Source organism: Periophthalmus magnuspinnatus, chromosome 3 (genome assembly GCF_009829125.3).
Source record: "Periophthalmus magnuspinnatus isolate fPerMag1 chromosome 3, fPerMag1.2.pri, whole genome shotgun sequence".
Classification (NCBI taxonomy): Eukaryota; Metazoa; Chordata; class Actinopteri; order Gobiiformes; family Gobiidae; genus Periophthalmus; species Periophthalmus magnuspinnatus.
This window is the reverse complement of record NC_047128.1, coordinates 34,173,761-34,187,357: the sequence shown is the minus strand read 5'-3', so window position 1 is coordinate 34,187,357 and position 13,597 is coordinate 34,173,761. Positions and strand designations below refer to the sequence as shown.

Sequence of the window (13,597 nt, the reverse complement as noted above, 5' to 3'; positions counted from 1 at the left end):
TTATCTTTATTTATACAGGAAAACCCAATGAGAGCAGTTGGACTCTCTTTTTTATTGGCACCTTTTTTTAAAATACAATAAAAACTGAAAAAAAACAAAACAAAAACAAAACAAACAAGTCCATATATTATATTAAATACATATTCTCAGCACGGATCATGAACACATGAAGTATTATTAAAGCATTTAGCTGATCCAAGGTGCATTTAACACATTTTAATCTGGATAGTAAGTGTCAAAATCATAAAAAATAACACTTTTCAATTGGTATCTACATTATTAAGTAGTGCAACACGTGTCTAGTGCGGAAAAACGAGCAAACCTGGCAACCCCTGGACTCTACCATTTCAGAACAGAGGGGTCCATGTGTGTTTCTTTGCCCCCTCCTCCAAATGGACTGATCCGAGTGTGTTTGACCAATCGTGGTGTTTGTTTTAGTGTCAGCCCAGCTCCACAGGAAGGTGCAAGTGAACTTTGACACTGGCTGCAGCCTCCAAACAGATTTTAGGTTTATTCTGCACATTTTGACCTCAGTTGTGACTTTGTTTCCTGCAGTTTGCTCAGTGAAACAGCAGAGATGGATGAGGATAATCTGGCGGTGGTGTTGCACGCTCAGAAGGACCTCAGACTGGTAGAAAAAAACTCACACGTGCTGCTTTTCTTTTCACACTGAAGCTTAAATGAAACTTACATGTTTTATTATTTATCTTTTTAAGGAGCAACGTCCAGTGCCAGAGCCAGGGCCTAATGGTAAAAAGACACACACCAAACCACACAAATACTAATGTATTTTCACAATCTAAGTATTTATTCATGTGTTGTAAAGTAAAAGTCAAAGTTAAATCTGTAATTGGACTAATAGTTGTAGGAGTGAAGATGTTTAGCTGCTCGTTCAAGCTTCTGGTCAGATTAAAGCTGGACACTGCCTTATATCTGTCTGAAAAGAGGAGCTAACGACACTGAAACTGTAAATCTAAGATATTTATTCAAGATTATTAATAATGCAGCTTCACCTAAATTGAAAAAAATATGTTAAACTTTGTTCTGAACTCACCGATCCAAGTCCAAACAGACCCTCGGCCTTTGTTCAGTCACGTTTTAATTACAAACTATCAGAGGAATCAGCTCCAGACCGACTGAAATTGTCTGAACATTCGAATAATTTTACTAGAAATCTGAAAAAGTACATTTTAGATAATCAAATGTGTCCAAATCAGTCCGGTTCATTTCTCCTGCTGTTTCACTGTAAAAAAAAACTGCACATAACAGATTTTTTAAGTTGGTTTGGACTGTGGGAAACATACTGTGCTGGACATTTATTGTATTTTACTGCTAATGTCAATGATGAACTGATGGATTAATAATGTATTTATAATGAAATGTGTGTTTTAATGTGTGTTCTCCTGCCCTGGGACTGCAGAGGGAAAGAAACAGGAGCGAAATCTGGTACAAATCATCTTTTCTTTTGTAAGATTAATGAATTTGTACGTGGTCCCTGACAAAAAAGAAAGAAAGAAAGAGCTGTTGTCTCCAGTTTCAGTCTTAATGTGTAAGAAATAGTTACACTTTTCTTTCTTGGTTCAGATTCACAGTTGTCACGTTGTTTTTTTAGCTCTCTTAGATCTACCGAAGGCCCATTTGGATATCCACAAACAGAGCGGTCTTTCTCCACGTGTTGTTCCTCCTTCACTTTTAGCTCTTCCTGTGTATCAGACCGGGACGACTGAGGGATTACACCGACTTCACGTGTTGTAGCTCTGATTTTCACAGCTGTCCCGGGTCTTTCTCCTCATTATAAACTCCTTTCATGTCACGTTTGCAGACGTGTTGCTGCGGATGCACTCAGTGGGAATCTGCGGCTCGGATGTTCACTATTGGCAGAACGGGCGCATCGGAGACTTTGTGCTCAGAAAGCCGATGGTTTTGGGCCACGAAGCCGCTGGGACTGTGGTCAAACTTGGATCTGCTGTGAAACATCTTCAGATAGGTAATTAGCGATGTAAGAATGCGCAGTGTGTTTCCAATTAATAGAGGAACAAGATTGATGTGAAGTGCTGCTGTATGTCTTTTTATAACCATATTATCTACGTGTTTTGGAACTTCTGAGTTGTTTTTTTTAGGCGATAGAGTTGCCATCGAGCCCGGCGTGCCTCGAGACGTGGATGAATTCTTCAAAAACGGCCGCTATAACCTCTCCCCGTCCATCTTCTTCTGCGCAACACCTCCTGATGACGGAAACCTGTCCCGATACTACACTCACAATGCCAACTTTTGCTACAAGTAACTCCCCCGTCCTCAAATAAGGAACCGTTGCATTTGTTTGTAGCAGAAATTATACAATCAACTGTCAGTTTTACTCAACACTGCTGCATTTTGGTCTGCTGCTCTACTTTGTGCAGGTTGCCAGATAACTTGACATTTGAAGAGGGAGCGCTGATTGAACCTCTTTCAGTCGGGATCCACGCCTGCCGCAGAGCAGGGGTCACACTGGGCAGCGTCGTCCTCGTCTGTGGTGCAGGTACAGATGCAAAGATTGAGAAATGTCCCACCAGCCGGCGATGATGCAAAGAGGAAATGTTTCAGCGTGTTTGTAAAGTGTTCACAGCATTTTAGCGTTTTGAAAAGGTAACACTACATGATCGCAGATTATTGACAAAGTTTATTCATGTTTAAAATGTTCTTTATTAAAAAAAAATCAATCAAGAACATCCAATTTCACTGATGTCTCGTCTTACTAAGAACATTTACTTTATCTTTAGGTTGATTATAATGATTGAAACAGTTGAAATTACCCATTAAACAGAAATAATGTTGATAAAGGTTTTACTTTTTCTTTACAGGAACTATTGGATTGGTCAGTCTGCTCGTAGCCAAAGCAATGGGGGCCTCAAAAGTTGTCATCACTGGTAAAAAAAAAATAAATAAATACAAAAAAATATATATATAAAAAATAATGAAATAAAAAAAATATATATATTAAAATATAAATTAATAATAATAATAATAATAATAATAATAAATCAAATGTAATAATTCAAGTGTCTGTAATATTTTTTTCTGTTCAGATCTTTCTCAGGAACGTTTGTCATTGGCCAAACAACTCGGTGCTGATTTTATATTGACTATAACCAAAGAGGATTCACCGCAGACTCTCGCTAAAAGTGTGTCAGACTTGTTAGGAACACCCCCTGGTATGACCATCGAATGCACCGGAGTGGAGAGCAGCATCCAAACCGCCATCTATGTCTGTAAATCTGTATTACCGACTGATTAATGTTGTGTATTGGCGATGGATTAATCTGTTTTTCTGATACTGAACTGTCAGGCCACTCAGTCTGGAGGTGTGGTGGTGCTCGTGGGACTCGGTAAAGAGATGGCCACTATTCCTCTGGTCAACGCTGCTGTAAGAGAAGTCGACATTAGAGGCGTGTTTCGCTATTGCAACACGTGAGTAAATGCATGTCTTTAAATGATAAAACAGCCGTGACACTGGTCTTAACGCTGCGGTTTTGTCTCGCAGTTGGCCCATGGCGATAGCTATGCTCTCATCAGGGAAACTGAATGTGAAGCCTCTAGTGACGCACCGTTTCCCTCTGGAGCAAGCGCTGCAGGCCTTTGAGACGACCAAACAGGGCAGTGGGATTAAGGTCATGTTAAAATGTGACAAAAACGACCAGAACCCTTGACCTCATCATTAGAGATTAACTTATAGACCAAAACTTTAGAAACCGAACTTTGAACCTGAGCTAAGATAACAACACAATGAGGAAAGATCAGTATCAACACTTTGGAGGTTAATATTATAGTTTTATAATTGTGTTTACATTACATCTACTTTAAACTTTTACTTCACTACATTTGAGAGCAGTATCTGTACTTTCTACTCTGCTGCATTTTTGAACAGGACCGAAAAGTAAAAGTATTTTTTTGTGATTGTTGGAGACCTGCTGAAAAGGCTCAGAGTTTATTTTTAACATGTTCAAAGTTTGAGTAAAAATATACAAATTAAAACAGCCAAAAAACGGTTCAATTGTTTCTGTTGAGCAACATTCAGCACAAATCTGCACCAAAATCAGTACATTTGAAGCTTTATTAGACCTGAAAAACTGCTGAAAATACTTTTGCTTTGTACTCTTTTAAGTGCATTTTTAAACAGGTACTTTAATACTTTTACTTAAGTAGATTTTTTCATGCGATACTTTTACTATTTTATTTTTTGCCCTGGCATCTGTACTTTAACAAATAACAAAATAATAGCAAAATTGAGCACTTATGCAACCACTGCATCATAGCCATTGATTTTTACCTTTAAATTAATAAAATGCCATTAATAAATTACACAATGTTTTGTTTCTTGCACAACCTGCACTACCTCAGTGAGCAGATAGAGGGCAGCACAGTCTTATGCATAAAATAAACATGCTCTTTCCTGTTTTCACACTGTTTACAAACACATCTTCAGTTGTCCTCCTCAGAGCAGGAGCAGGTTTCATGTTTAAATCCACTACAGAAGCAAAATGATTCTCAAACTGTAACTGTCTGTAAAATACTGTTGGTTTATAGCAGCTTCAGTGATAAATTAATATATTTAATTAGTTTGTGCAATAATCACAAGTTAGATGCATTGATTGAGTTAAAAAATCCAGACAGGTTTAGCTCTGATTTTATTGATCTTGTCACATTGACATGATTCTACTTTACGAGGCATGCACACACATAATGTTCATATGGGTCAGATTTACTGCGGCGCAGAGTAAAACCGCAGCTTTGTGAAAGGCTTTGTCTGTCACAGTGAGCCACTCACAGTTCCCTCTCGAGACATAGCCAACAGACAAGCGTGGAGATGGAAGCAGCGACTAAACCTGTGCGTTTTGCTTTTTTTACATGAGCACAATACTTAGACAAGTTTATTTTTTCTGTACAGACATTCTAATACTGCGTATGGCGATGAGACAGCTCACACTACACGGTTACATTCACAATCAACCCATATCCAGTGCATATGAGTTTCAGTCACACATTATGAAACAACAGCACACAAAGAAAACATCTGTGTCCAAAGCTTGTATATTCAAAGCAGAATTAATGCTTTTTAATAGTTTGACTGAGTTACTCCTTATTAGAATGTGTGCGTTGCATGTTAAGTGTAGAAAAAACATCCCTCGCCTTAGAAGTTGTGTATTGCCATAAAATGAAGGAAAAAATATATGGCATTTCTCCCTTTAACCCCTGATGAAATAATTTAATTCACATGATCACAAATAATTTTAAACCAGCTATTTCATCCTACAAGTCATTCCCCTTTTCAGACATTGATAATTCAGGCTGGTTTTTATCATCATAGATCATCAAACAGCAAGTTACATACAATATATATTTACAATTTGGCTGTGGACCCTCCCTCCCCTTTGCCTTCGATTGCAATATTAGCAAAAAAGTATGTATTTACATGACAAATAAATAAACTTAAGGGACATGGGGCTATACAGAAGTATGTATAGATGCTTTATATTGTATTAAATGAATATAAAAAACAAATTGTTGGCATTCACTAGTTCATACACACACCCGCACAGCAGTGACAGTAAAGCACAGACAACACTCTCACAACAGTACAGTTTGTGTGGCTGGTCCGATGGTGAAAGCGCTTTATGGTTTTGCTATGGTCACTGCGTGTTAAGCATAAATAAAAAGTGATTATGTAAAACTTAAATGACAGGTGAGAAGACGGGCAGCGGGTCCTCTATAGTCTCACGTGGTGGAGTTTTGCCCTAACGCTTCAGAGGTGACTGTTCGGTGGAGTTTTTCATGGACATTCTTCATATGTACATCGGTGTCTCCTGCCCCGTGAGGAGTCTGAACATGGCGGCTGGCATTGTCTTCATGTGGATCTGGAAAACGAGAGAAAATCTATTTACAAATGTGTATTAACGTTGTAGATAAAGACGAGTTTAATCCATTCATTACCACGTCTATTCAAAGTGTCAAGCGTGAATAAATAAAGATGATTGAGATATGAAAGGAAGGTGGAATGTAAACGGCGAAAGATATGCAGGTTGCAGAGTTGGATTATTTTGGTTTAGAACGTCTTTGTGTGCTCAAAAGTTTGAAAAAGTTTGAGAGCAAAAGCCGAAGTTAAAACCGTCACATCGTTTTAGGAGTGAAGACGTTTCGCTGCTCGTCCAAGCCGCTTCTTCAGTTCTGGTCGGATCACTGTCTCCAGTTTCAGCCTTAATGGTCCTCTTCAACCTTTAATGGCCCTACTGGCTCGCACTATTGTTCTCATGGTTCCTTTTGTGTGCTTTGGGTCTGAGGATGGAATTATAGCCCCGTGAGAGATGATGTCTTAGGCTCCCATTCCTGTTTAAGGAAGGATTGTCTTTCTGAACAAAAATATCTTCTTTAACTCTCCTCTCAAACTATTTCTTTTCTCTGGCTCAGATCTGAACCTCACTCTCGTCAAAGGAGTGTTTAGTGTCTTTGAGATGGAGATGAACAGCAGACTGTGGTCCTGAGCTGCTCTTGTGACGGTGTTGGTTCATTCTCTGTAGCCCTGCACTCTTCACTACACACATTACTTTGTTTATGACTCAGGGTTTTTATCACACAGGTAAGAAAAGTTAGTTTGAGTGAATTTAAACTAATGTATGAAGGACCACACCTCTCCCACAGAGTTGGACAGAGCCTGGACGATCTTCTCATGAGCCGTGGCCACCACACTCTGTCCGTTGATCTCGATGATGCGGTGGCCCACACGGACTCCGCCTCGTTCAGCGATGCCTCCTCGCATCAAACTGCAGATCTACCAAACAAACAAACAGACAGACAAATGTAAAGAAAGATTCAACCGTAGCATCATTATCTTGACAACCTTGATGATAAATTTAAAATCCTGCACAAGAAGCATTTAAACTTTAAGCTTTTTGAGAATTACAGGACTCGGGGGTGATTCATGTGAACTGCCGTGGTTTGTAGTTTTTTTTTCGTATAAATATTGAGTCATACTTTGCAGAGCTGATGCTGCTTTTGTTGGAATTCTTGAGTGTTATTATTAAATAGAGTTAGTCATTATAGGTCCATTTTACTTCAGCCTAAACCCTTTCGGTCATGGTAGAAATGTTATGTATAACCTTAATCAAGTTGAATGATGTTTGATTTTGAATGTAAATAAAAAATCTGATGTTTAAACTTACAATTCCATTTTGGACACTAAATCCCAGCTGATATTTCAGGTCTGGTCTTTTAATGAGGACAGTAGTAACAGGAGGGCAGCTCACAATATTCATCTTCACCTGGACCTGGTTCTTCAAGCCCTGAAAACATGAAAAACAACAGCCATCGAGAAAAAATGAGTCACATCATAAACAACGTGCATGTTTGTTGTTTTGTACAGTACCTTAATAATTCCCTGACAGGTGGCGAGGGGCAGGCCCACGAGGCTGGTGTTATTGATGGACATGATCTGATCGCCGATCTTGAGTTTTCCAGAGCGAGCGGCTGGTCCTCCGTTCATCATGTTGGCCAAGATCACAGTGGGTAAAATGGAGCCCCAGCCCGACTCCACGATCACAACTCCCAGGATCTCACCTTTTGTCTTCTCCAACGTCAGCTACGGACACAGACAAGAGTCACGGGTAAGAAAAACAACTCACTAAAGTTAGGCAATACTTTATACAAGAAGAATGACAAAAATTTTGACTAACTCCTTAATTAACGGGTTAGGAGTCTGGTTATTACTGAGCCTCATACGTTTGTTTATTTGTCGTCTTTCTTCGTGTTTTATTAAGGCTAACAAAGGTGTTGTTATAAATTACTACAAATATTTAACAACAAACTTACCTTGACTCCGTTTTCACCATCTAAAGTATAATTCCTATGATTTACTAGAAGCAGCAATCGACTACGTGTTGTAAAAAGAACGATCTCTTAGTTTTAAATACAGCTTGAATCAAAACATGTAACTTCTGTCGTAATTTCCCTCAATATACCCCCTCAATGTACCAAGTGAATTCAGTATATTACAAGCTGTATATTGCTACCTATTAAGTACAAAGAGTAGCAGAAACTGTTTCACGGTTTGTGATTTCACTCCAAGCCGCTGGTAACGCTTCAGGGCACCGAGCTGACTTTGGAGAAATACCACTCCGAAATAAACCTCCAATGGAACTACTCATAAGTTTTCGTTTTACACATCTTTTTCTTGCCGTAAAATTGTTTTGTGTTTTATGAAATCACAACAACGGCGTTTACGGTGTTGTGTTTATCCACCTGATTTTACAAAGCAAGATGCGTTTTACTTTAAAGTGAGCGGAAGAACTTAAGGACAGAGTAAAAGTACAATTACTTTCATAGTTATAGTGACAATAACCATCAGCGCTGCTTTATATACTGAGAAATTGCACCGCTGCACCAAGGACACCTCCGGCTCAGACCTCGTTTTTTTGGCAGGTGTCATCAGTGGTAATAATTCTCATGGCCGGAGTTGAACGGACGAATCCCGCCACTGTGTTGAGCGTCCGTGTCTCCGGGTTGGTCCAGACTCCTGCCTCGCTTTACAACCCACAAGCTGCTTGAATTATTTCTACAACATAAACCTATTATCTGTTCCGCATCCACTGCCAACATTGAATGACTCACTGCTGTAAAACGTTAAACCAACCTCTTTGCAGTTTTCCGAGTTGGAAAAGTGTATGAGGTCATCGTTGTACATCTCTTGGTTGTTGATGATGTCACTGTACTCCTTTTGGCTCAGGTCCTCCGGGTTGATGCCGTTGGCTCGCAGGAACTCCTGGTAAGCGACGCTGAAGGCCTGCCCGATGGACTGCGCTATGAGCTGGGCCTGCGCGACGACAACGAAACACAGACACGCTTTTTAGATCATTGCACGCAAAAACGGGCAGTAGAAGTGTGGCCGAAATGGACTGTATCGTCGAGGGAAAGAACTGACAGAGCCGTGTTAATGTTGTGAAAAGGACAACATCCAGATAATGCAAAAAAAAAAAAGGTTTACATTAACATTTTCCTGCAAATCTTGTGCAGACAAAGGCGGCACACGCTCATTCAATAGCCGTTCGCTCCATTACAAGTAGCTCCACGCAGGTTTTGGTCTATACGGTGTTTGCGCACTGAATAATTTATAATGGTTTATATTTTATGTGCAACAAACTGAACCTCTCCTACGGCCAATAGTCTCCCATTCGGCTCTTTACTTGAAACTACCAACACGAGATTTACTCTAATATCATTACATCTACAACTTCAAATTGAAAACATATCCGTATCGTTCAGCCAACTGGATTAACAAAGCGTAAATGTGCGTAATGACGGGGTGTTTATGACCAGTTAATGTGCACTTCATGATTTATTTTTACCATAGTGCTGTCAAAAAACATACAAATCTGCAAATCATCCTTTTCAAAAATGAACAATAAGATAAAACTGTGCAGCCATTGGAGCTGGCACCATCTGCAGATCGAGTTTATGAGCAGAGGAGAGGCGCTGAATACTTCTATTATAATCCTGGCTGGCCCTTTGAAGCTGGCAGTGGATGGAGCTGAGAGGCAGAGACAGGAGTCCAGCCTTTAGACCGACTGGCACAGACGCACTGGGCTGCTGCTGCTGCTGCTCTGTCAGGCTCTGAACGTGGTGCCAACTCCTGCTGAATCTGCTTCAACTCCACAAACTGGGCTCAAAACGTCTGGCCCATCTGCATAAGTGGACATACAAAAACAGCTTAACCCCTCCACATTTAAATGGTCTGAACTAAACATAAAGCAGCACTTTTCCACATGGCGGACTCTGCGCTCCCCCCTTCAGCAAACAGGCGGTCAGCCACACACCATCACTAATTTTGACAACCAGAAAATATGTGCTCCTCGCCTTGGGGTCCCACCAGAGGAGCTGGAGGAAGTGTCCCCGTTTAAACTGCTGCCCCCAACCCAGACGAGGTGAAGAGGAAGAAAATGGATGGATGGAAAATGTGTGTTTATTCTAATTATGACAGTTTTATTCCATTTGTTCCAGGGACTTATAAACAGACTTGTTCCTAGGAGTTTGAGTTTACATATGGTCTGTTAAAGGCTCTAGGATGGATGGAATCTGGTCTAAAATCTGACTACAAATCTAGAGGTAATAATGGACTCAGACTTGAACTTTAACAGCCACATCAAATCAATAACATCTGCAGCTTTTTACATCTAAAAACATGTCAAAAATCAAAGGTAAACTGTCCAAACCAGACTCAGAGACTTATCCTGCGTTTGTGTCCAGTGGGTTAGACGACTGTAACGTCCTGCGCACTGGACTCTCCAAACGAGCCACAGAACAGAACATCCAGAACATCCAGAACATCGCTGCTCGGGTCAGGATAGAACCAGGAAGTACTTCACACATGTGTCCTGTGCTCAGGTCTAGAACCAGGAAGTACTTCACACATGTGTCCTGTGGCTCAGGTCTCTGGCTCCTGTGGCTCAGAGACTTTAAAGCAGCTCTGTGTGAACAAGTCTCTCCATGGACCAGCACCAAAGAACATCTCCCACATGAGCCACATGAACCATCTCACATGAGCAGGACTAAAGCAGGACTAAAGCAGGACTAAAGCAGGACTAAAGCAGGACTAAAGCAGGACTAAAGCAGGACTAAAGCAGGACTAAAGCAGGACTAAACGTACTTTGACAATGTTTAAATCAAAATCGTTCTTTTTAGCTGTGCATATGACTGAAAGGGTTTTATTCTGCACTTTTCTCCTTTAATATTAATTTTATGATGATTATTTCTGATTATTAATGTTTTTACTTGTTGTTTTGTGATTTCATTGTCTTTTTTATTCTGTAAAACACTTTGAATTACCTTGAGAAATTGTGCTGTACAAATAAACTTGCCTTGCCTACTCTCCTTTATTCATCTTTTGTAATTGTTTTTTTTTATTTTTTACTATTTTTTTTTATCAGGAAACAAATATAACAAAGATATTATATAAATTGGGTCATAGCTTTAGCGCCCAAAAAGATCCACAAATGTTGAACCTGATGATTTATATTAGTGACTAGACGCTTGACGCTCGCATTTTAATTTAAACAATGATCTTTTCTGCATTTCTCTTCATAAAATATTACAGGACTATAGTATTTTGTCATCACGTGTCTATGTCACTTACATCCTCAGACTCAAAAACATGGCAGATCATCTTGTACTGCTTCTTTGCCTCGGGAGCCCCTGGTGTGGTCTCGATACAGTCCTGCGACGCCGTCCGGGGCATCCTCCTCCGGGCCATCAAGACCACGATGTTCCCGATGTCGGCGATGTAGGAGATCGTCCGCAGAGCGTTGTCCATCATCGTTTCCTGGAGACAGTTAAAAGGTGCAAATTCAATTAATCAACCTGGGAACATTAGTGACATTATGTCCGCCCGCCGTACGGGGCGTCGCAAACAGGATCAGACGCAGAGGAAATGTCAAAGTCGGACGTAATAATCACAAGAAAATATATGGGTTCCCCTTTTTACAGATATGTACTGTTTTTGTAAAGTCAAACAGAAACAGAAACAAAAAGCTTTTATTAATGATTTTTCTTTTAGTTTTACAACAGACTCGGCTTTGTCTTTGTTCATTTTTTATTCTGACCCAGTTTGACAAGTAAATAGAGACATCTGCATTTTTTGTTTTAAATTAACTCCGCTTATTGTGCCAGAAAGTATATTAACATATTGCAATAATATCGTCAGGATTAAACCGGGACTAATCCAGGACTAATCCAGGACTACACCAGGACTACACCAGGACTAAACTAGGATTAAACCAGGACTAAACCAGGACTACACCAGGATTACACCAGGACTACACCAGGACTAAACCAGGACTAAACCAGGACTAAACCAGGACTATCCATCCATCCATCCATTTTCTTCCGCTTATCCGGGGCCGGGTCGCGGGGGCAGCAGTCTAAGCAGGGACTCCCAGACTTCCCTCACCCCGGACACGTCCTCCAGCTCCTCCGGTGGGACCCCAAGGCGTTCCCAGGCCAGCCGAGAGACATAGTCCCTCCAGCGTGTCCTGGGTCTTCCCCGGGGCCTCCTCCCGGTGGGACATGCCCAGAACACCTCCCTAGGGAGGCGTCCAGGAGGCATCCTGAGCAGATGCCCGAGCCACCTCAGCTGGTTCCTCTCAACGTGTAGGAGCAGCGGCTCTACTCCGAGCTCCTCCCGTGTGACCGAGCTCCTCACCCTATCCCTAAGGGTGCGCCCGGCCACTCTGCGGAGGAAGCCCATTTCAGCCGCTTGTATCCGCGATCTTGTCCTTTCGGTCATTACCCAGAGCTCATGACCATAGGTGAGGGTAGGAACGTAGATTGACCGGTAAATCGAGAGCTTCGCCTTCCGGCTCAGCTCCTTCTTTACCACAACGGACCGATACAGCGACCGCATCACTGCAGACGCTGCACCGATCCGCCTGTCAATCTCACGCTCCATCCTTCCCTCACTCGTGAACAAGACCCCGAGATACTTGAACTCCTCCACTTGGGGCAGAGACTCACCACCCACCCGGAGAGAGCAAACCACCTTTTTCCGGTCGAGAACCATGGCCTCGGATTTGGAGGAGCTGATTCTCATCCCAGCCGCTTCACACTCGGCTGCAAACCGCCCCAGTGCCTGCTGCAGGTCCTGGCTCGAAGAAGCCATCAGGACAACATCATCCGCAAACAGCAGAGATGAAATCCTGTGGTTCCCAAACCAGGTCCCCTCCGGCCCCTGGCTGCGCCTAGAAATTCTGTCCATAAATATAATGAACAGAACCGGTGACAAAGGGCAGCCCTGGCGGAGTCCAACATGCACTGGGAACAGGTCTGACTTACTGCCGGCAATGCGAACACAGCTCCTGCTCCGGTCATACAGGGACCGGACAGCCCTTAGCAAAGAGCCCCGGACCCCATACTCCCAGAGCACCCCCCAAAGGACACCACGAGGGACACGGTCGAATGCCTTCTCCAGATCCACAAAACACATGTGGACTGGTTGGGCAAACTCCCATGAGCCCTCGAGGACCCGATGGAGAGTATAGAGCTGGTCCAGTGTTCCACGACCAGGACGAAAACCACACTGCTCCTCCTGAATCCGAGGTTCGACTATCGGTCGGATTCTCCTCTCCAGTACCCTGGAATAGACCTTACCGGGAAGGCTGAGGAGTGTGATTCCCCTGTAATTGGAACACACCCTCCGGTCCCCCTTCTTATACAGAGGGACCACCACCCCGGTCTGCCATTCCACAGGTACTGTCCCCAACCGCCACGCGATGTTGCAGAGACGTGTCAGCCAAGACAGTCCCACAACATCCAGAGACTTGAGGTACTCAGGGCGGATCTCGTCCACCCCCGGAGCCTTGCCACCGAGGAGCTTGCCAACCACCTCAGTGACTTCAGCCAGGGTGATGGACGAGTCCGCCTCTGGGTCCCCAGTTTCTGCTTCCTCCTCGGAAGACGTGACAGTGGGATTGAGGAGATCCTCAAAGTATTCCTTCCACCGCCCGACAACATCCCCAGTCGAGGTCAGCAGCTCTCCACCCGCACTGTAAACAGTGTTGGTGAAGCACTGCTTTCCCCTCCT

General features: G+C 42.4%; 2 protein-coding genes across 5 annotated transcripts in view; one reads left to right on the top strand and one right to left on the bottom strand.

Moving 5' to 3' along the window:
* Positions 1-439: 439 nt before the first annotated feature.
* sord (sorbitol dehydrogenase) lies at positions 440-4,338 on the top strand. Its single transcript, XM_033985451.2, has 9 exons — positions 440-631; positions 717-750; positions 1,823-1,987; positions 2,121-2,280; positions 2,400-2,518; positions 2,841-2,906; positions 3,066-3,244; positions 3,326-3,447; positions 3,521-4,338. The coding sequence occupies exons 1-9, from the start codon at positions 578-580 to the stop codon at positions 3,684-3,686; spliced, it is 1,065 nt and encodes a 354-aa protein (XP_033841342.1). The 5' UTR covers positions 440-577; the 3' UTR covers positions 3,687-4,338.
* A 316-nt stretch (positions 4,339-4,654) lies between these two features.
* apba2b (amyloid beta (A4) precursor protein-binding, family A, member 2b) overlaps positions 4,655-13,597 on the bottom strand; it is a 68,189-nt gene continuing 59,246 nt past the window's right edge. For all 4 annotated transcript variants that reach the window (XM_033985447.2, XM_033985448.2, XM_033985449.2 and 1 more), the window contains 6 exons: positions 11,156-11,341; positions 8,660-8,839; positions 7,397-7,609; positions 7,194-7,313; positions 6,662-6,802; positions 4,655-5,891 (listed from right to left, as the gene is read on the bottom strand). In XM_033985447.2, the coding sequence (XP_033841338.1) occupies positions 5,820-5,891; positions 6,662-6,802; positions 7,194-7,313; positions 7,397-7,609; positions 8,660-8,839; positions 11,156-11,341 (912 nt within the window). In that variant the 3' untranslated portion in view covers positions 4,655-5,819. The remainder of the gene's footprint in view (positions 5,892-6,661; positions 6,803-7,193; positions 7,314-7,396; positions 7,610-8,659; positions 8,840-11,155; positions 11,342-13,597) is intronic.

What these genes read in the sequence shown, in the direction of transcription:
- sord (XM_033985451.2), top strand. Translation starts at nt 578, where the DNA reads ATGGATGAGGATAATCTGGCGGTGGTGTTGCACGCTCAGAAGGACCTC. An exon ending in CTCAGAAGGACCTCAGACTG is followed by an intron (nt 632 to 716) that starts GTAGAAAAAAAC and finishes TATCTTTTTAAG; the next exon opens with GAGCAACGTCCAGTGCCAGA. An exon ending in CTCAAAAGTTGTCATCACTG is followed by an intron (nt 2,907 to 3,065) that starts GTAAAAAAAAAA and finishes TTTTCTGTTCAG; the next exon opens with ATCTTTCTCAGGAACGTTTG.